At 43.7% G+C, this 21,552-nt stretch overlaps 1 protein-coding gene across 1 annotated transcript in view; it reads left to right on the top strand.

Moving 5' to 3' along the window:
- Pigu (phosphatidylinositol glycan anchor biosynthesis class U) overlaps positions 1 to 21,552 on the top strand; it is a 100,171-nt gene that overhangs the window by 46,300 nt on the left and 32,319 nt on the right. The window contains exon 7 of the mRNA XM_045156587.1: positions 17,628 to 17,725. Coding sequence (XP_045012522.1) covers positions 17,628 to 17,725 — 98 coding nt within the window. The remainder of the gene's footprint in view (positions 1 to 17,627; positions 17,726 to 21,552) is intronic.

Here is a 21,552-nt window from a genome sequence, read left to right as displayed (position 1 = left end):
TTTAAAAGAGAGAGTGAGCCAGGCATGGTGGCACATGCCTTTAATCCCAGTACTCGGGAGGCAGAGATAAGAGGATTGCCATGAGTTTGAGGCCACCCTGAGACTCCATATGAATTCCAGGTCAGCCTGGGCTAGAGTGAGACCCTACCTCGAAAAACAAAACAAAACAAAACAAAAAAATAAATAAATAAATAAAAGAGAGAGTAGATCAGATTTGACTTATGCTATTTACCCAGAATAAACATAGATTTTCAAACTTTGTTTCTTATAATTTTCTTGAAATACATTTTTAAAACTATGAAAGCAGATTTAAACATTAGAAATCTTTACAAATTTAGTATCGAGTACTTTTAAATTTAAACATAAATCTTGAGGCTATTGTCTGTTAGTAGTTCCATATAAGCATAGAGAGATAAAGTGATCATAAAATAGTTACAGATTTCTTAGAAGTCCCCCTAGCGACTTGGCATTCATTCAGCATCATGCTGGGGCCAGGATCCTGAGATTCCCTGTGCTTGCAGTTCCCTGCTCTGCAAGGCAGGGAAGCTAGGAAAGAGCCCCCCCCCAAATTCCAGGGGGAGTTTTGATCTTCCCTCAGGGTTATAGACTGCTTTCTGATCCTGCCATTTTACAACTCTTTAAGAGTAGGAGAATCTTTTTTTTGCCTATGATCTTAATTACTTTTAGTGTTCCTTTTGGGGGACACCCAACAATAAAAATTGGCTATGCCATCTTGTACAGTGGACTTGGTAGAAAACATCCCCCTTGGTAGAAATGGCGCTGCTCAGAACAGAAATCATCTGCCACCTTAGGGCTGTGAGCCACATACATACTCAAACACACACATTCATTTCTAGTGCACTTTTCATACAGACTCTATACAGTCATTTCCATTCATTCATTCATTCATTCATTCATTCACTCAGAAGTTATGCATTCTATTCTGAATTTCTATTCTATTTACAACTTCGGAGATTAAAATCAAACCTTGTAAGCCAGGCATGGTGGCTCACGCCTTTAATCCCAGCACTCGGGAGGCAGAGGTAGGAGGATCACCGTGTGTTCAAGGCCACCCTGAGACCCCATAGTGGACTCCAGGTCAGCCTGGGCTAGAGTGAGACCCTACCTCGAAAAACCAAAAAAAAAAAAAATAAATAAATAAAATAAATAAGTAAAAATGAAATCAAACCTTGTTACCAGGCAGGGTGTCAGGAGAGGCCGAGGGAGCTGGAGAAGCCGGAGGAGTTGTTGGGCTGAGGTCCTCTATGGCATCCGGGTCAAAAGCAGAGGGTGAGGATGAATATGGGGGAGGGGTTGAGTGAGAGCATATTCCCGAGACTTTGGCTGGAAGGACCTCATGAGGATGGCAGGTAGAGCAGAGAGAAGGCCTTGCATACAGAGTAAAAAATAGGGTATTTTGGACCATTTGCCTATACATTGGCAGAAGTTTTTTTTTTTAATTTTTATTAACAATTTCCATGCTTATAAAATATATCCCATGGTAATTCCCTCCCTCCCCACCCCCACACTTTCCCATTTGAAATTCCATTCTCCATCATATTACCTCCCCATTACAATCATTGTAATTACATATATAAAATATCAACCTATTAAGTATCCTCCTCCCTTCCTTTCTCTTCCCTTTATGTCTCCTTTTTAACTTACTGGCCTCTGCTACCAAGTATTTTCCTTCTCACGCAGAAGCCTAATCATCTGTAGCTAGGATCCATATATGAGAGAGAACATGTGGCGCTTGGCTTTCTGGGCCTGGGTTACCTCACTTAGTATAATTCTTTCCAGGTCCATCCATTTTTCTGCAAATTTCATAACTTCATTTTTCTTTACTGCTGAGTAGAACTCCATTATATAAATGTGCCACATCTTCATTATCCACTCATCAGTTGAGGGACATCTAGGCTGGTTCCATTTCCCAGCTATTATAAATTGAGCAGCAATAAACATGGTTGAGCACATACTTCTAAGGAAATGAGATGAGTCCTTTGGATATATGCCTAGGAGTGCTATAGCTGGGTCATATGGTAGATCAATCTTTAGCTGTTTTAGGAACCTCCACACTGTTTTCCACAATGGCTAGACCAGATTGCATTCCCACCAGCAGTGTAGAAGAGTTCCTCTTTTTCCACATCCCCGCCAACATTTATGATAATTTGTTTTCATGATGGTGGCCAATCTGACAGGAGTGAGATGGAATCTCAATGTAGTTTTAATCTTGGCAGAAGTTTTTTAAATCATTGAGAATTTGGGAATCTAAAGTATCATTTTCAGGCCATTTGGACCCATTGTACAGCTTATGGATGTGGCCAAGCAGAGTTGTAGAGAAAGATAAGATGTCGTCCAAGAGTGTAGAGGCTTTAAGTCCTTAAGGAGACAGGGAATGAGCAATACAAGAGTGAGAGAAAAATAAACCAGAGCTCAAGCTGGGTTTACACAGAGCACCAATATGACCCCCTGGCCTGTTAGGGTGAATGGGCCTGCACCTCCCACGTGGGTAGAGGCCACACAGGTCGCAACTGTTGGCTTTTTAGCCTGTTAGTGGGCGAGGAGGGCATCTGTGCTCCCGATGGAGAAAGCTGCTGGCTGTGGAAGATGAAAGGGTCTGGAAGTGGAAGATGAGAGCGCAGGAGGGAGAGGGAGAGAAGGGAGGGAGAGGGATTGTCCCAAGATGGTGCAGCCAAACCAAAAGGTGCTCCTTAGGGTATGGGAGACCAGAGAGCGAGAGACCCGAGGTATCCAGAATGTGTCTTTCTGGAGGCCTGGGGTTGGGGCCTATGGCTGAGGGTTATAGCCTGGCATGAACCGTGAGAGCAGGCCAACCCGAGAGGGACACTTACCAAGAAGGGAGGAGGCAAGGAAGGGAAGAACAGTGAGGCCGAATTGTGTGGGTGTGTGAGCCTGTATCAGAAAGAGATGATCTTAGGTTAGAGTGAAATCCTACTTCAAACAAATAAAAAAGGCTCATTTCTTGGAGTACAGGTTGGAGGAACAATGGAAGGGTGAAGATCCCAAGCCCTTATTCCTCAGATAGAAGCCCAGCAGTGGAGAGAATCATACAAGACTCAAGGACACAAGGATAAGCAGCCCAATTTGTCAGGTTAACCCAGCTATATAGCCTGCTTTTTCTAATACCAGCTCTATAGTCTTGAGCAGGTGATGCAATCTCAAGAGCCTCAATTTTTATTTTATTTTATTCTTTGGTTTTTCAACGTAGGTCTTACTCCAGCCCAGGCTGACCTGGAATTCACTGTGTCGTCTTAGGCTGGCCTCAAACTCTTGGTGATCCTCCTGCCTTAGCCTCCTGAGTACTGGGACTAAAGGCGTGCACCACCATGACCAGTTTCATCTTATTTTTATGTGTGTTATGTGTGTATATGTGGATGCTCATATAGCACCATGGGCTTATTTTGGTAGCTAGAGAAGAACATCAGTTGTCCCCCTCCATTACTCACCTGTCTATTTTCTCCTTGCAAAGGAATATTACTGATTCTGGAGCTTGCTGTTTGGGAACCTTAGTGATTGTCTAGTCTCCTCTCCCCATAGGACTGGGGTGTCAGGCATGTGTGCCCACGCTGAGCTGTTTGTATGGGTTCTAGAGATTTGAACTCAGGCAGTCTCAGGCTCCCACAAGGCCCTCGTGCTCAAGCTTGCACAGGTTGCACACCTAACCACTGAGCTAGTTCTCCAGCCCAAGAGCCTCCATTTGGTCACAGAGATACCTGCCTGCTAGAGTTAGTGGAAGCAGAAATGAAAACTGCCGGCTTCCTTAGCAGAATCCACTTGACAAGTAGATGTTCCGTTTGTATTGGTTCAGATGTAGATTACGACCAAATGGTTGGCATCATGATAGAGCTAAGGAGTGTGAGGTCTAGAGTTGAGACTGTCTAATTCAAATCTTATTCCTGTCATTCACTGACCCTCTGTTTCATGATCTGTAAGATGGGGATAGAAAGAGGGATGACTTCCTGGAATTATTGAAAGGCCTATGATTTATGACATGTGAAATGCTGACCTTCCTGGCTTGAACTGATCAGGTGCTCTGAAAAGTATCCTCATTGCCAATAGTGTGGACAAACTGTTCAGCAAGTACTGCTGGCAAGGGACATAGTGCACTGGGCCCTGCTCAGCAGTGCCTCCCACTCCTGTTGCCTCAGACGTGGTGCAGCTTCCTCTTCTGAGAGTCCTGAGACCTCAACCCCTTTGACTAGCAGTGCAGTCTGCAGTCTGCCTCGCCGCCTGTCCTGAGACAGGTCCACTGTCTGTGACCCAGTCTCTGACTATTCATCCCTGAGTAAGTCCATGTCCTGAGCTAGTCCCCTGGCCTCTCCTCATCTCATTCCTGCTCTGCCTTGAAGCTGTGCCACTCACCCTGGCTCAGAGGAAGGTGTAGTTCCTGCAGGCAAAACATGATTCCAGCTCTTGCAAAGGCTTGTTTTGGCCCCCACCCTGCCACAAGTAGGGAGTTGGAAAGCATTCAGAGTTAGATTGGGTAATGACTTCTGGTACGGCAGCCAGTGCCCATACCCACTTAGCTGATTTATCCTAATCTATGATCCTGCCACAGGCCATATCTTGTTCATGGAACCTAGTTTGTGCTCATGTGGGTCACACTAGCGGACAAACAGTAACTTGTATCATTTGGGGTTAAACTCATTCCCCTCTTGGCACAGTTCCTCTGGGTTAGCCAGCAAGCTACTCTAGCTTTTGTTCACGCAAAGCTCCACTTTGGGCATTATTTCAGATGTCCTGCGTGGGCCTGTAGATGGATGTTTTGGGTTATTTTTGGTGCTAAGCTGTCCGTGATGAGACCCCTGCCTGCTTGCTAAGACTTCTTAAATTATAGATTGTAAATTTTTGTTAAGTATAATGTGTGTACAAAAGAAATTAGCAACTGGGTCGGGGAAATAGTTCAGTTGGTAGAGTATTGCCTAGTATGCATGAGGCCTTGGGTACAATCCCCAGCACTGCATTAACTGAGTATGGTGGCACACGCCTGTAATCCCAGCACTCAGGAGGCAATGGCAAAATAATCAGAAGTTCAAAGTCAAGGTCACTTTTGGCTACAAAGCCAGTTTGAGGCCAGCTTGAAACCCTGCTCCTGACACAAAAAATTATTAGCATATAAATAAGTGAATTTTGCCAGGTGTGGTGATGCACACTTTTAATCCCAGCACTCAGGAGGCAGAGGATAGGAGGGGAAAAAAAGTGAATTTTTAGAAAATAGTGAATCCCTGTACCTAGATTTTTTTTTTCTTCAAGGTAGGGTCTCTCTTGAGCCCAGGCTGACCTGGCATTCACTATGTTGTCTCAGGGTGGCCCCAGACTCATGGCAACCCTCCTGCCTTTGCCTCCCGAGTGCTGGGATTAAAGGTGTGCACCACCATGCCTGGCTGGGTGTTTTTTTGAAATAGGGTGTCACATAGCCCAGGCTGGCCTGGAACTTATGTAGTCAATGACCTTGAACGCCTTCTCCTACCTCTACCTCCACAATCTGGGATCACAGGTGTAAGTCTGCACATCCTGTCTTCTTCCAGTCATTCCTTTCAGTTTTTCCCATTTTGCTGCTTTGAGCAAGTTAATATCCCCAGCTCACCCCCAGGACACTTCCTCCCTTCTGCCCCTGCATATGTTGTTTCCCTGGGTGCTGGGCCTCACCTACTCATTGTTCAAAACTCACATGTCCGCATCCCCTGATGGGCTTAGTCTGCTTCCTCTGTTCTTCTGTCTCATATTTTGTAATTGTTTACTGGGAGCTCCATGAAGATACAGACTGAGTCATCCCATCTCCCTGGCACCCAACACATGCATGACATGGGGCAAACTCCAGCAGTATTTGCTTATTGCACAGATTGTCTAAAATATTTGGTCACCTTTTACTTTTTGGTTTTTTGAAGTTAGGGTTTCACTCTAGCCCAGGCTGACCTGGAATGCAACATGTAGTCCCAGGCTGGCCTCAAACTCACATTGATCCTCCTATCTCTGCCTCCTCAGTGCTGGGATTAAAGGTATGTGTCACCATGCCCAGCCCACTTTTTACTTTTTTGTCTTCCCTGCCCTGTCCCAAGCTCATATTATTCTCTCTGCCTTCCTCATTCTTTTTGCTTTTCTCAACTTATTAGTGTTTTCTAAGTTTTAAAAAATATTTTATTTTTATTTATTTATTTGATAGACAGGTATTTGAGAGACACAGAGAGAAAGAGGCAGAGAGAGAAAGAGAATGGGCACGCCAGGGTCTCTAAGCCACTGCAAAGAACTACAAACGCATGCACCACCTTGTGCATCTGGCTTTATATGGGTCCTGGGGAATCGAACCTAGATCCTTTGGCTTTGCAGGCAAGTGCCTTAACCACTAAGCCATCTTTCCAGCCCTTTTCTAAGTTTTTTATGTCTTCATACTCCCTTATTTTTGCTTAGGCTATGCATTCACACCTGTCCATCATCCCACGTCAGGTGCCAAATCACTGGCCATAGTAACACCAGGTTTTTGTCCCATGAATTCAGGCCTCAGTCATCCAGTCATTACTTCACAGGCTGCTGTGCCAGGCTGCTGCCATGATAAGCCCTCAACTGCTCTGTTCCATTCTAAAGCCAGATTTCTTCTGTGTTCCGCTCACACTACCCTGTGTTCCCATGCCCCATGAGTTCTTTCTCAAGGGCATTGGTTTACTTTAACATGCCTACTTTTTTTTTCTTTTTGCTTGTGTCTACACATGTGTCCTTGCTGTGCCCATGTTCTGGCCTGTCTGTGGTGGCTGGAGTGGAAAGTTGGGTCTCCCGCTTGGTTGCTTTTCTGTTCCTTCTTTTTTTTTTTTTTTAAATTTTTTATTTATTTATTTGAGAGCAACAGACACAGAGAGAAAGACAGGTAGAGGGAGAGAGAGAGAATGGGCGCGCCAGGGCTTCCAGCCTCTGCAAACGAACTCCAGACACGTGCACCCCCTTGTGCATCTGGCTAACGTGGGACCTGGGGAACCGAGCCTCGAACCGGGGTCCTTAGGCTTCACAGGCAAGCGCTTAACCGCTAAGCCATCTCTCCAGCCCTTCTGTTCCTTCTTGGGCTCAGAGTTTTAGTGATCCCAAAGCTTATTGGTTTTTTTTTTTTTATTGTTGTTGTTGTTTTTGTTTCTGTTTTTTTGTTTTGTTTTGGTTTGGTTGTTGTTTGTTTTGTTGAGGTACACTGTTGCTCTAGCCTAGGCTGACCTGGAATTTACTATATAGTCTTAGGGTGGCCTTGAAGTTATGATGATCCTCCTACTTCTGCCTCCCAAGTGCTGGGGTTAAAGGCATGTGCCACTATGCCTGACCTTGCTGGGGTTTTTTTGTTTGTTTGTTTTGTTTTGTTTTGTTTATTTGAAAGAGTCAGAGAGAATGGGAGGGCCAGGGCAAACAAACTTCAGATGCATATGCTACCTAGTACATCTGACTGTACATGGGTTCTGGGGAGTTGAGCCTGGGTCCTTAGGTTTTGCAGGTAAGTGCCTTAACTCTTAACTGCTTAGCAATCTCTCCAGCCTGCTTTTTTTTTTTTTTTCATTTTTCTTATGATCTCCAGCTTTAGTTATTCCTGGGTTTCTACTCCCCTATGGGACTAGAGTTACAGGCATGTGTGGCCCAGCTGTTTAATGTGGATTTTGGAGAGTTGAACGTGGGCCTCCTTAGGCCCTCAAGCTTGCATAGGAAGCACACTAAACCATTGAGCCATGTCTCTAGTCCAACCCTAGTTTGTATTTTATTTATTTTTATTATTTTATTTTTGATTATTTATTTATTTGCAAGCAGAGAGAGGTAGAAGAGAGACAGACATAATGGGTGCCCCAGGGCCTCTAGCCACTGCAAACAAACTCCAGGTGCATGTGCCACCTTGTGCATCTGGCTTTGCGTGGACATTGGGGAATTGAACTCTGGTTTTAGGCTTTGCAGGCTAGTGACCTAAGTGCCAAACCATCTCTCCAGTCCTGTTTTTTTTTTTTTTTTTCTTCCTTTGGGTTTTCAAGGTAGGGTTTCACTGTAGCCCAGGCTGACCTGGAATTCATTATGGAGTCTCAGGGTGGCCTCGAGCTCACAGCAATCCTCCTACCTCTGCCTCCCGAGTGCTGGAGTTAAAGGCGTGTGCCACTATGCCCGACCTCCAGTCCTGTTTTTTATTTTTTGGCTTTTTTTTCCAGGCAGAGTCTCTCTATAGCCCAGGCTGACTTAAAACTCACCCTATATCCTAGCTGGCCTTGAGCTCATTGTGATCTTCTGGCCTCATTTCCCAAGTGCTGGGATTAAAAGGCTTGCACCTCCATGCCCAGCCTATTTTTAACTTATTTTATTTTGGTTTTTCAAGGTAGGGTTTCACTCTAGTCCAGGCTGACCTGAAATTCACTATGTAATCTCAGGGTGGCCTAGAACTCATGGCGATCCTCCTACCTCTGCCTCCCAGAGTTGAAATTAAAGGCATGTGCCACCACACCCAGCTCCTATTTTCACTTTTATTTGTTTATTGCAAGCAGAGAGACACAGAGAGAAAACACAAGTTAGACTATAGGTATGCCAGGACCTCTAGCCACTGTAAATTGCTGGCACATTGACCACTTTGTGCATCTGGCTTGAAATGGGTACAGGGGAATAGAACCTAAGCTGGCAGGCTTTGTGAGCAAGTGCCTTTAAGCACTGAGCAAGCTCCCCAGTCTCCCATACCTACTTAAAAAATATTTATGGGGTGGAGAGATGGTTCAGCGATTAAGGTACTTGCCTACAAAGCCTAACAACCTGGTTCATTTCCCCAGGACCCATGTAAAGCTAGATGTATAAAGTGGTGCATACATCTGGAGTTCGTTTGCAGTAGCTAGAGGTGCACCCATGACCTCTCTGTCTTTTTCTGCTTGCAAATAAATGAATAAATAAATATTTAAAAATATTTAGTTAGCCGGGCATGGTGGCACACGCCTTTAATCCCAGCACTTGGGAGGCAGAGGTAGGAGGATCCCCGTAAGTTCAAGGCCACCCTGAGACTGCAGAGTGAATTCCAGGTCAGCCTGGGATAGAGTATGACCATACCTCGAAAAACCAAAAGAAAAAAGAATTGAGAGAGAGAGAGAGAGAATGGGCATGCCTACCAGCCTCCCCACCCACCCACCACTGCAAATGAACTCCAGATACATGTGCTACCTTGTGCATCTGGCCCTATTTTTATTTTAGTGGACACTAGGGAATCAAACCTGAGCTGTCAGGCTTTGTAAGCAAGTGCCTTTAATCATGGAGCCATCTTTCCAGCCCCACCCCATACCTACTTTATATATTTTACTTTTTTGATTTTTTGAGGTAGGGTTTTGCTCTAGCGCAGGCTGACCTGGAATTCATTATGTAGTCTCAGGGTGGCCTCAAACTCACAACGATCCTCCTGCATCTGCCTCCCAAATGCTGGGGTTAAAGGCGTATACCACCACGCCCAGCTCCATACCTACTTTTAAACTATTTTGTTTATTTATTTGAGAGAGAGAAAGTGCATCAGGGCCTCTAGCCACTACAAACAAAGTCCAAATTCATGTACCACCTTTTGCATATGGCTTATATTGGTACTGAGGAATCAAACCTTAGGCTTTGCAGGCAAGTGCCCTAACCACTAAGCAATCTCTCTAGTCCCCTATACCTACTTTTTAAAAAGAATATTATATATATACCACTGAATGATACTCATTTTTTCATTATACATTTATTACATATACCTGGCACTATATGAAATAGGGGAGATTCAAAATTAAGAAAGGCTTTTTGCCTTTGGGAGGTTTCATAAGACAAATAGGGATGAAAGGGTACACTGGCAGATTAGTGGAAGACAGTACTGAAATGAAGATGAGCTGGGGGCGATTTTGACCTCATTACTTAACCTTACTTCTGTGCCTGGGCTTTTTCACCTGTGAAATGAGTAGAGTATGTGCTTTTATTTTCCATTCCCCCCAAAAAAATCTGTTACAAGAAAATGAGCTGGAAAGTTGAGGTCTAAGGTGGTTGTGTTGTTCCCCTGAGGGCCTCTTTGAGGCTGGCACGCTCTTGATGTCAAGGGTGCACTGTGCCTATTAGCTAGTGAGTAACAAACGTTAGCTGCAATCACTGTTGTTATTTACTCCTTTTTGTCCTCAACCAGCCACTGAGAGATGGGTTTCTGCTTGAGGGAGGCCAGGAAAGGATGGCTCAATCAGAGGGAATGCCTGAGATCTACACCAGAATGAAAGAACTTGATGTTTTCAGAAACAAGAATGCCCAGTGTAGCTGGAAGGCAGGGTGTGTGGGCAAGTGGTGACAGGCAAAACTAAAGTAACAAACCCAGAGAGTGAGGATCTTGCTTGCTGTGGGAGTTCAAACTTAACTTGATACATAAAATTGGACCTGTTGGAAGTCTTTTTTAGTTCCTGGAACAGGGTTTCATGTAACTTGGACTGGCTTCGAACTAAGCAGTTGCTGGTTTTGAACTCCTGATCCTCATGTCTCAGCCTCCAGGAGTTTCTGACATTATAGATTATGCCACTATACCACTATGACCAAATAAATGTCTTTAAAGATAAGTCACAGCTGGGCTTGGTGGCGTACGCCTTTAATCCTAGCACTTGGTAGGCAGAGGTAGGATAGCTAAGTTCGAGCCCACCCTAAGACGATATAGTAAATTCCAGGTCAGCTTGAGTTAGTGCAAGACCCTACTTTGATAAAACAAACAAACAAAAAATGATAATAAAATAAAAATATAGGTTACACTCTGAAACAACACTGTTTCAGAAACACCTTCTGGTGCTTCTGTGGAGGATGGGCTAGGTAGAAGGGAAAGAAAGAGGGTGCTGAAAACTGGTGACAGATGATGAGAGTGAGAACTCAAGTGACATATGCTTCAGAGGCGGGTAAGTGTGGTTCAGGACTGGTGTGGAAAAGGAATGTGGGGCTGGAGGATGGCTCAGTGGTTAAGTACATTTTTTGCAAAAGCATAAAGACCTCAGGGGGTTTGAGACTGCCTGAGCTCAATTATCCCAGCACCCACATAAAACATGCATGTCTGTAACTCTAGTCCTTATGGGGAGCAGAGACTGGAGAGTCACTGGAGCTCAAGGAAGGTGGGGTATTTGGATGGACTCTTTCTATCTGATGTTATCATCTTTTCCTCCCATTATGAAAGTCGTGTAGGTAGTATCAGGCACTATAAATACCAAGGCCATTTTGTGTCTGAAAGATTGCATTGTAGGCAGTCCTACCCTTCCTTTGGCTCTTACATTTCTTCTACCATCTCTTCTGCAATGGACCCTGAGCCTTGGAGGGTATGATAGAGATATCTCAGTGATGAACCCTCCACTGTCGCTTCTTGGCACTATGGTGACTTAAGTCATCCTAGTGGTCACTGCCATCTGAAAAGAGAAGTTTCTCTAACCAAAAGTGAGAGTAGCATTAATATGTGGGTATAAACATAAGAAAGTACTTAGAGCCTTGCGTGGTGGCGCACGCCTTTAATCCCAGCACTAGGAGGCAGAGGTAGGAGGATTGCCATGAGTTCAAGGCCACCCTCAGATTACATAGTGAATTCCAGGTCAGCCTGAGCTTAAGTGAGACCCTACCTCAAAAAACCAAAAAAAGAAAGAAGAAGAAGAAAAAAAAAAAAAGAAAGTACTTAGTGGACAGTTTGGAGGACATAATATGCATTTAGCCAGACAAAAGCAGGCATTACTCCCCTAGGGCTCCTGATCTCCCCAGGCATAGGCTTTGACTAGATTTTCAGTATCAGGCATTTATTCCCTCCTGTGAGTGGGCCTCCAGTCCAATTAGAGAGCATTTGGCTTTCCCCTATAACAGACATGCTACTGTTACACCAGTTGGCACATTTGGCCTGGTTGGCCAGTCTTAAGGCTTGCAGGATCCACTGTCATTGATAACTTCTCTCTCCCAAAAGGCTGCATGCAGTATAGCTCTTTCCAGCTTTCTGACAGCTAGACAACAGGGAAGAGGTTTCTAGCTCAGCTCCAGCTTGATTTCTTGGTGACCTGCAGCCCAAGCATGTGGAGTCTTTAGCAATGGGGTCTTAACCAGCAAGTGTACTTTGATGCTATTTATTAACCAAGAAGAGCAGGAAGAACAGACTTTTCTTTTCTAAAGATTATCATCTAGGCCACCCTGAGAGTACACAGTGAATCTCAGGTCATCCTGGGCTAGAGTGAGACACTACCTTGAAAAACCAAAAAACGATTTCCATCTAGAGGTTGGAATGTAGCTCTGTGGTAGTGCGCTTGCTTAGCAAGGCATTTTAGCTAAGGAAGGAGGACTGTGTCCTGATCCTCAGAGCAAGTTTTAGATCTGCTCTCCTAGTCCACGAGCCCTTCTTTCTCTCTTGAGTCTTATAAACAGCTGCTCTAGACAAGCAATTATTGATCTCAGGTAATTAGGGCAGGAGGTGACTGTGTTTATGTCACTGTCTGCTGTCTCCTGAGGTGGAGAGAGGTGAAAGGTCTATGTTTGTTTTCAACTCCTTTGTTTAATTTTGTTTTGTTTGTTTGTTTTTCTGAGGTAGGGTCTCATTTTAGCTCAGGCTGACCTGGAATTCACTATGTAGTCTCAGGGTGGCCTCAAACTCACAGCAATCCTACCTCTGTCTCCAGAGTGCTGTGATTAAAGGCATGAGCCAGTAAGCCCGGCTTCTACATATATGCAATTTTATTATTTATTTATTTATTTATATTTATTTTTTTAGGTAGAGTCTCACTGTAGCTTAGGCTGACCTGGAATTCACTATGTAATCTCAGAGTGGCCTCCAACTCAGTGATTCTCCTATCTCTGCCTCCCAAATGCTGGGGTTAAAGGCATTCACCACCATGCCCAGCTTTTCATATACACAATTTTAAATCTAGGTTCTGCAGATAAGAAAAAATGTGGTATTTGTCTTCTGAGTGTGACCTATTTTATTTAATTTGCTAATTTCCAGTTACCATTTTTCTACAGATGTTATGACTTTATTTTTATTAAAATGGCTACATAAAATTTCATTGTGCATATATACCACAGATCTGTCTGTCTGTCTGTCCATCTATCTGTCTGTTTTTTGTTGTTGTTGTTTTGTAGTGCTGGGAATCAAACCCAAGCCCTTGCACATGTTATACATACACTCTATGAGTGAGGCACATACCCAGTTGTTTTTTTTTGGGGGGGGGGGGTTGGTTTTTCGAGGTAGGATCTTGCTTCTAGCCCAGACTAACCTGGAATTCACTATGTAGTCTTAGGGTGGCTTCGAACTCACAGCAATCCTCTTACCTCTGCCTCCCATGTGCTGGGATTAAAGGCGTGTGTCACCACGCCTGGCTCCAATTGTTTTCTTTATTCATTCAGGTTCCATTTTCTTGCTATTGTACCTTAAGCCAAGATACCATTCACTTTTCTATGAAGTCATCACAATCATAGCCCTCCCCCCACCAAGGTAGCTTTTCCTTGTTTCAGATATATGATAGGTGTATGTGCATGTATTATATATATACTTAAAAGAGAGTGTATGGATGCACCAGGGCCTCTTGATACTGCAGATGAATTCTGGATGTGTGTGCCACTTTGTGCATCTGCCTTTATATGGGTGCTGAGGAATTGAACTGAGACTGTCAGGCTATACAAGCAAGCACTTTAACTGCTGAGCCATCTGTCCAGCTCAGATTTCTAAAATATATAAGCTACTTTGGTAAATAAAAGAGTTTGCTCCTTAGACTGAATGAAATGACTAGTTCTTCTTTGTTATGAAACACTATTGAGAAGATATCTGTTATTTTCAGTTAGTTACTGATCCCACACTCATAAGTATCCATGGGTATTAATAGTTTATGAAACTTAATTGTTATGAGACAACAGCCTTGAGCCATTATACCTGACTGATTTCTTGGCTATTTTGAAACTGGTATCGTAAACTCAGATTCTCTAGCCTTGGTTTAAGGGTGTTGTATTGTCTTATACCATCTGAAACAAGGAAAAATAATGTGTTTTCCAACACAAACAAAACACACTCTTTTTTTTTTTTTTTTTTTTTGGTTTTTCAAGGTAGAGTCTTGCTCTAGCCCAGGCTGAACTGGAATTTGCTCTAGCCCAAGCTGAAGTGGAGTTCACTATGTAGTCTCAGGGTGGCGTTGAACTCATGGAGATCCTCCTACCTCTGCCTTCCAAATGGTAGGGTTAAAGGGATATGCCATCATGGCTGGCTACATTCTTTTTTTTTTTTAATTTTTTTAGAGAAAGGCAGACTGCCACATTCAGTGCCTCATTTGGAAGCTTAACTACCCTACATTCCCCTGCAAATGGACCTTGAGAGTTTGTTTGAGGTTCTAGGAGGGGAGTGCAGCTACTCATATACCCTTGACTGAAGACTGGTTCTCCTCCATTCGGGGAAGGTCGTCCTTTTCCACTAGCTTCCAGCTTCAGGAGGGACGCACATGGAACAGTGAGGGAGAAAGGAGACACCCACCTTGCCAGCCAGATCAGCCGAATCAACCCTGGTGATCAATGAGGTGACAGATCTCACAGCCAGATCACCCTCACATTCCTTTTTTTTTTTTTTTTTTACAAGGAAAGGTCTCTCTCTCTAACCCAGACTGACCTGCAATTCACTATGTAGTCTCAGACTGGCTTAGAACTCATGGTGATCTTCCTACCTCTGCCTCTAGATTTCTGGGACTAAAGGCGTGCACCACCACACCCGGCTCTAAGTACTTTCTTATGTTTATACCCATATATTAATGCTACTCTCACTTTTGGTTAGAGAAACTTCTCTTTTCAGATGACTCAAAAGTGGCAGTGGAATGTTCAGCACTGAGACATCTCTATCACACCCTCCAAAGCTCAGGGTCCATTGCAGAAGAGTTTTTAATTTAATAATAAGAAAAAACTTAAAAAGAAAAAAAATTATTTATTTGGGCATATGTGTATATAGATAAGAGTATGTATGGTGAGGTATGTGGAGCATGAGAGAGAGAGAGATGACCATATGCACATTTGTGGAGGCCAGAGGGGAATGTAGGATGTTCTCTTTCCATTCAGCTGCTTATTTCTTTGAGATGGGGTCTCTCTTTCAATCAGAGTTGTCATTTTGCTGTCAAGCCCCAGCAATTCTTCAGTCTTCATCCTCTGCAGGACTGGGTTATAGACATGCGTGTGTCACGCCTAGCCTTGTATGTGGCTGCCAGAGAATTAAACTCAGGCAGTTCAGCCCTGCTGCTTGCACACCAAGCACTCTTGACCTGCTGAGCCAGTCCCACAGCCTCAAGACTTTAGTTTTATTTATTTACACCTGTGGGGGCAGGGTGCACCAGGGTCTGTTGCCTATGCAAGCAAAAGCCAGACCCTTACACCAATTTTTGTGTTCAGTTTATTGAATCTGTGCTTACAAGCTTTTTAAAAAATATTTTATTTATTTATTTGAGAGAGAGAAAGAGGCAGAGAAAGAAAGGGAGAGAATGGGTGTGTCAGATCCTCCAGCCACTGCAAATGGGATTCCAGGTGCATGCACCACTTTGTACATCTGGCTTACGTGGGTCCTGGAGAATTGAACCAGGATCTTTTGGCTTTGCAGGCAAAGGCCTTAACTGCTAAGCCATCTCTCCAACCCTGGGCTTACAGGCTTTAAAGCAAGCAACTTTAGCTGGGTGTGATGGTGCACATCTTTAATCCTGGCACTTGGGAGGCAGAGGTAGGTGGATCATTGTGAGTTTGAGGCCACCCTGAAACTACATAGTGAATTGTAGGTCAGCCTGAGCTAGAAAGTGAGACTGTACCTCAAACAAACAAACAAACAAACAACAAAAAAAAAAAAAAAGAGAGAGAGAAAGAAAAGCAAGTACTTTTAACTGCTGAGCCTGATTAAAAAAAAAAAAAAAATCACAGCATATATTTCTTAGGACCTTCACTTATCAGGGTAAGAGGTAGGTTCACTGTGAGTTCAAGGTCACCCTGAGACTACATAGTGAATTCCAGGTCAGCCTAGGCTAGAGTGAAGCACTACCTTGAAAAACCAAAAACAATAATAGCAAAACTAATATAACTTTTAACCAAGTATGGTAGCTTATATCTATTATTCCAGTACATGGGAGGCTGAAGCAAGAGGATTCCCTCAAGTTTGAGGCTAACCTAGGCTACAGAGTAAAGCCAAAAACCAATTAGGTAAGGTCTCACTATAGCCCAGGATGACCTGAAACTCACGTTGTAGTTCCAGGCTATCCTTGAACTCACATTGATCCTCCTCCCTCTGCCTCCTGAGTGCTAGGATTAAATGCCATGGGCCACCATGCCTGGCTAAAATGGTATATTTTTATGTAGGAAAAAAAAAAAAACAAAAACAAAACCCATGACCTGAAGTTAGCATTAAGAAAGGGGCTTGGGGGCTGGAGGGATGGCTTAGCAGTTAAAGCATTTTGCCTGCAAAGCCAAAGGACCCAGGTTCGATTCCCCAGGACCCATGTTGGCCAGATGCACAAGGGTTCGCACGCATTTGGAGTTCATTTTCAGTGGCTGGAGGCCCTGGCATGCCCATCCTCCCCCCCCCTTCTCTGTCAAATAAATAAATAAATAAAAATAATTTTTCTGTTTTGTTTTTAGAGGTAGGGTCTCACTCTAGCCCAGGCTGACCTGGAGTTCACTATGTAGTCTCAGGGTGGCCTTGAACTTACAGTGATCATTCTACCTCTGCCTCCCGAGTGCTGGAATTAAAGGCATGTGCCACTGCACCCGACTCAAAATAAAATGTTTTTTAAAAAAGAAAAGGGTTTTGGGGCTGGAGATATGGCTTAGTGGTTAAGGTGTTTATCTGCAAAGCTAAAGGACCCAGATTGATTCCCCAGGACCTACGTAAGCCAGATGCACAAGGTATGCATGTGTCTGGAGTTCTTTTCCAGTGGCTGAAGACCCTGGCTTGTCCATTCCCCCCACCCCCTGTTTCTATCTGCCTCTTTCTGTCTGTCTGTTTCTCTCTCTCTGTCAAATAAATAAAATAAAAATAAAAATAAAAGTTTGTGCCACTACACCCAGCCATTCTGTTTAAGGAAAGAAAAGAGCTTTTTTTTTTTTTTCCCCCCCCCAAGATAGGGTCTCGCTCTAGCCCAGGCTGACCTGGAATTCATTATGTAGTCTCAGGTTGGCCTTGAACTCAGTGATCCTTTACCTCTGCCTTCCAGGTGCTAGGATTAAAGGTGTGCACCGCCATGCCCAGCTGAAAAGGGGTTTTTGGTAGAGTGATGGGTATTGCAAAATCTAAAGTGATAGGTTTCATAGCTCTGAACACCATTAGCTGTAGTTGTATGTTTAATAAATTGTTATATTAAGATATAGACTTGAACCCTTTGTAAATCTTGGAGCTAAAGTATTGTAAAATCTTTCTGGGTTTGAAACTTTCACAAGCAACGTGCCTGTGGCATCAGTTTGCTGAAAGTAGGTGATTTGATTTCCTTGGCTTCCTTTCCTGGGCTTTAAGCCAAGGAGCTTTTGTTCCATGAGTTTGCATAGTACCTTGCAGACCAGGAAGCACTTGGCAGGTGACTGAGCAGTTATGGAAAGTTTTACATTGATAGGGACTTGGTGCATCGAATCCTGATTGCTGAGGCTGGGTTATTCCATTCCTTTATTTCTTTTCACAGGCAGTGCTTTCCTCAGTGCTATTTTTCTTGCCTTAGCAACATACCAGTCTCTGTACCCAATCACCTTGTTTGTCCCAGGACTCCTCTATCTCCTTCAGGTAAGCACTTGCTGGTCAGAAGCCAGCAGTCAAGTAACGTTTAGTACATGACCTGGGTTCCTGCTGGGGGGAAGGAAGGGTATGGATCAATAATGGTAGTGAAAGCCAGGGCTATAGCCCAGTAGCAGAATGCTGCCTAGCACGTGCGAGGCCCTGGACTTGATTCCCCGCACCACAAAACCAGATGAAATACAACAGCGATGGACTGGCCTTCCAACTCAAATCTACTTGCTTCTACTTGAAAAGACAAACATGGGGACTGGAGAGATGGCTTAGAGGTTAAGGCACTTGCCTACAAAGCCAAAGGACCCAGGCTCAATTTCCCAGTACCCACGTAAAGCTAGATGCATGGGGTGGCCCATGCATCTGAAGTTCGTTTGCAGTGGGTGGAGGCCCTGGTATTACCATTCTCTCTGTCTCTGTCTCTGTCTCTGTCTCTGTCTCTGTCTCTCTCTCTCTCTCTCTATTTGCAACTAAATAAATAAAATATTTTAAAAGGAAAGAAAAGAAAAAAAGAAAGAAACTTGACTAATGGCAAGCAGAGTGGACCAGTGATCATTAAATTCTGAGTGGGCCTGTCATTGTAAATGTGTAAGTGTATTTCACTAGAATCCCTGTAGTTGAGATCTATGACCACCTTACACTCTCCCTCTCATCTAATGTACGTAGACCCCTTTGGCCCCATTTTGTTGTTTTTATAATATCACTCTTTGTAAGGTCTTGTAGAGATTAAATCAAATGTGTACATTTTAGAACATGTCTTTTATTTTTTGATTTTTCAAGGTAGAGTCTCACTCTCGCCCAGGCTCACCTGGCATTCACTATGTAGTCTCAGGGTGACATTGAATTCATGGTGATCCTCCTACCTCTGCTTCTCAAGTGTTGGGTTAAAGGCGTCTGCTACCACACCCAGCTCATATCTGTTATTTTAAGGAAAGAGTTGACCCCACATTAGTGAGAGAGACTGTGGGTATTAATATTTCATGAAACATGAACATTGGAACACACCAGTTTTGTACCATTACACCTGGGCGATCTGGACCACTCTGAAATTCAGGCCACTTTGCCATGGCAGAAACATAGTAAGAGATAAATACATATTACAGTTATTAGAAAGTACCAATTGCTGGGCTGGAGAGATTGCTCAGTGGTTAAGGCACTTGCCAGCAGAGCCAAAGGATCCAATTTGATTCTCCAGTCCCCACATAAAGCTCAAGGTGGAGCCGGGTATGGTGGCACATACCTTTAATCCCAGCACTCAGGAGGTAGAGGTAGGAGGATTGCCATGAGTTTGAGGCTACCCTGAGACTCCTGTAGTGAATTCCAGGCCAGCCTGGGCTAGAATGAAACCCTACCTTGAAAAAAAAAAAAAAGTTGAAAGGGACACATGCATCTGGATTTCTTTGCAGTGGCTAGAAGCCCTGGTGTACCCATTGCCCACCTGCCTTTTTATCTCTCAAATAAATATTAAATTAGTTGGGCATGGTGGCTCACACTTTTAATCCCAGTTCTTAGGGCAGAGGTAGGAGGATTGCCATGAATTAAAGGCCAACCTAAGACTACATAGTGAATTCCAGGACAACCTGGGCTAGAGTGAGACTACCTCAAAAAACCAATAAAAATTTTTTAATTAAATTACAAAATAAGAAAATACCAAAACCGGGCGTGGTGCTGCACACCTTTAATCCCAGTACTTGGGAGGCAGAGGTAGGAGGATCACCATGAGTTCGAGGCCACCCTGAGACTCCATAGTGAATTCCAGGTCCACCTGGGCTAGAGTGAGATCCTACCTTGAAAAACAAACAAACAAAAAAACCCAAACCAATTGCTAGTATTTACAGAGGAATTTATGCTGAGCACTTATCATCTCATTTCAGCCTCATAAGAACTTTATGGGGTAGGTTACTATTAGCCATAGACTAGCTTAATATTACTCACTTAGACACATGATTTGAAACTGGAATGATGTGAGGTTAAAGTCATTTACCAAAGCTCCTGTAGCCAACAAATGCCAGCACTGAGATGGAAACTCAGGCAGTCTGATTTAATTAAGAGCTTGCTCCCTAAACATGTCTCTTTCCTTCTTAAACAAGAAAAAGCACCTCAAGCTGGGCCTGTAGCCTGGTAGTACAGCACATGCTTAGCCCTCATGCAAGGCTCTGGGTTTGATTTCTAGCATCCCCTCCTCTCCAAAAAAAGTTTAAAAGTACTTATCAAATCAAATGCAAACAACTCCAGGCAGGACCCCTAAGTTGCCAAATCTATTCTTTTTTTAAAAAAAAATATTTTATTTATTAGAGAGAGAGAGAAAGGATGGACACATCAGGGTCTCTAACCCTGCAAATGTACTCCAGATGTAAGTGCCACCTTGAACATCTGGTTTACATGGGTCCTGGGGAATTGAACTTGGGTCCTTTGGCTTTGCATTTAAGCCATCTCTCTAAGATATCTATCCAGCCCCCAAATTCATTCTTAAAAGATAAATGTATGCAGAAATTCCAGGGCCTCCAGCTACTGCTGCAAATGAACTCCAGATGTATGCACCACCTGTGTATCTGGCTTTATGTGGGTACTGAGGAATTGAACCTGAGTCATTAGGCTTTGCAGGCAAGCACCTCAATTGCTAAGCCATCTCTCCAGCTCCCTTTGTAAATTTCTTATTTATTTATTTTGTTTTTTTGAAGTAGGGTCTCACTCTAGTCCAGGCTGACCTGGAATTTACCATGTAGTCTCGGGGTGGCCTTGAATTCATGGTGATCTCCTACCTCTGCCTCCTAAGTGCTGGTCTTTTTTTTTTTGTTGTTCATTTTAATTTATTTATTTGAGAATGACAGAGACAGAAGGAGGCAGAAAGAGAGAGAATGAGAATGGGCGCGCCAGGGCTTCTAGCCACTGCATATGAACTCCAGACGCGTGCACCCCCTTGTGCATCTGACTAATGTGGGTTCTGGAGAATCGAGCCTTGAACCGGGGTCCTTAGGCTTCACAGGCAAGCGCTTAACCGCTAAGCTATCTCTCTAGCCCCTAAGTGCTGGTGTTAAAGGAGTGCGCCACCATGCCCAGGCTCCTTTTTTATTTCTTAATTGGATTCAAGACTGTGAGAAGTTTTATGGCTCTTATTGTACAAGACCAGATTGTTCACTACAAAGCTTGAGTCAGCTTGTAGTGCCACCATCAGTATCTATAGAGAAGTGAACCTCCTAGTCAGCCAGCACTGGCTTTTCAAAGTAGATAAATGATCGCTGGTTCTTTCAATTAGTTCAATCAGTGAATCACATGGTAAAGTTACTCTGTTTAGGTACACACACACGCACGCACATGTGCATGTGCCTGGGTCTGGATTTCTTTGTAGTGGCTAGAGGCCCTGGTGCACCCTCCTCCCCCTGCCTTCTTATCTCTCAGATAAATAAAATATTAAATCAGCCTTTCATGGTGGCTCACACCGTGTGTGTGTGTGTGTGTGTGTGTGTGTGTGTGTGTGTGTGTGTGTGTATTTTTCTTTTCTTTTCTTTTTATTTATTTATTTATTTTGTGGATAGGGTCTCACTCTAGCCCAGGCTGACCTGAAATTCACTATGTAGTCTCAGGGTGGCCTTGAACTCACAGTGATCCTCCTACCTCTGCCTCCCGAGTGCTGGGATTAAAGGCGTGCACCACCACACCCGGCTATTCCTTTATTTTATTTTTGGTTTTTCAAGATAGGATCTCCCTCTAGCTCATGCTGATCTGGAATCCATTATGTAGTCTCAGGCTAGCCTCAAACTCATAGCAATCCTCCTACCTCTGCCTCCTGACTGCTAAGATTAAAGGCATGCTGGGAGAATATA

Source organism: Jaculus jaculus, chromosome 8, assembly GCF_020740685.1.
Source record: "Jaculus jaculus isolate mJacJac1 chromosome 8, mJacJac1.mat.Y.cur, whole genome shotgun sequence".
In the NCBI taxonomy this organism is placed as follows: Eukaryota; Metazoa; Chordata; class Mammalia; order Rodentia; family Dipodidae; genus Jaculus; species Jaculus jaculus.
The sequence above is the reverse complement of the archived record's forward strand: the minus strand, read 5'-3'. Positions and strand labels throughout refer to the sequence as shown.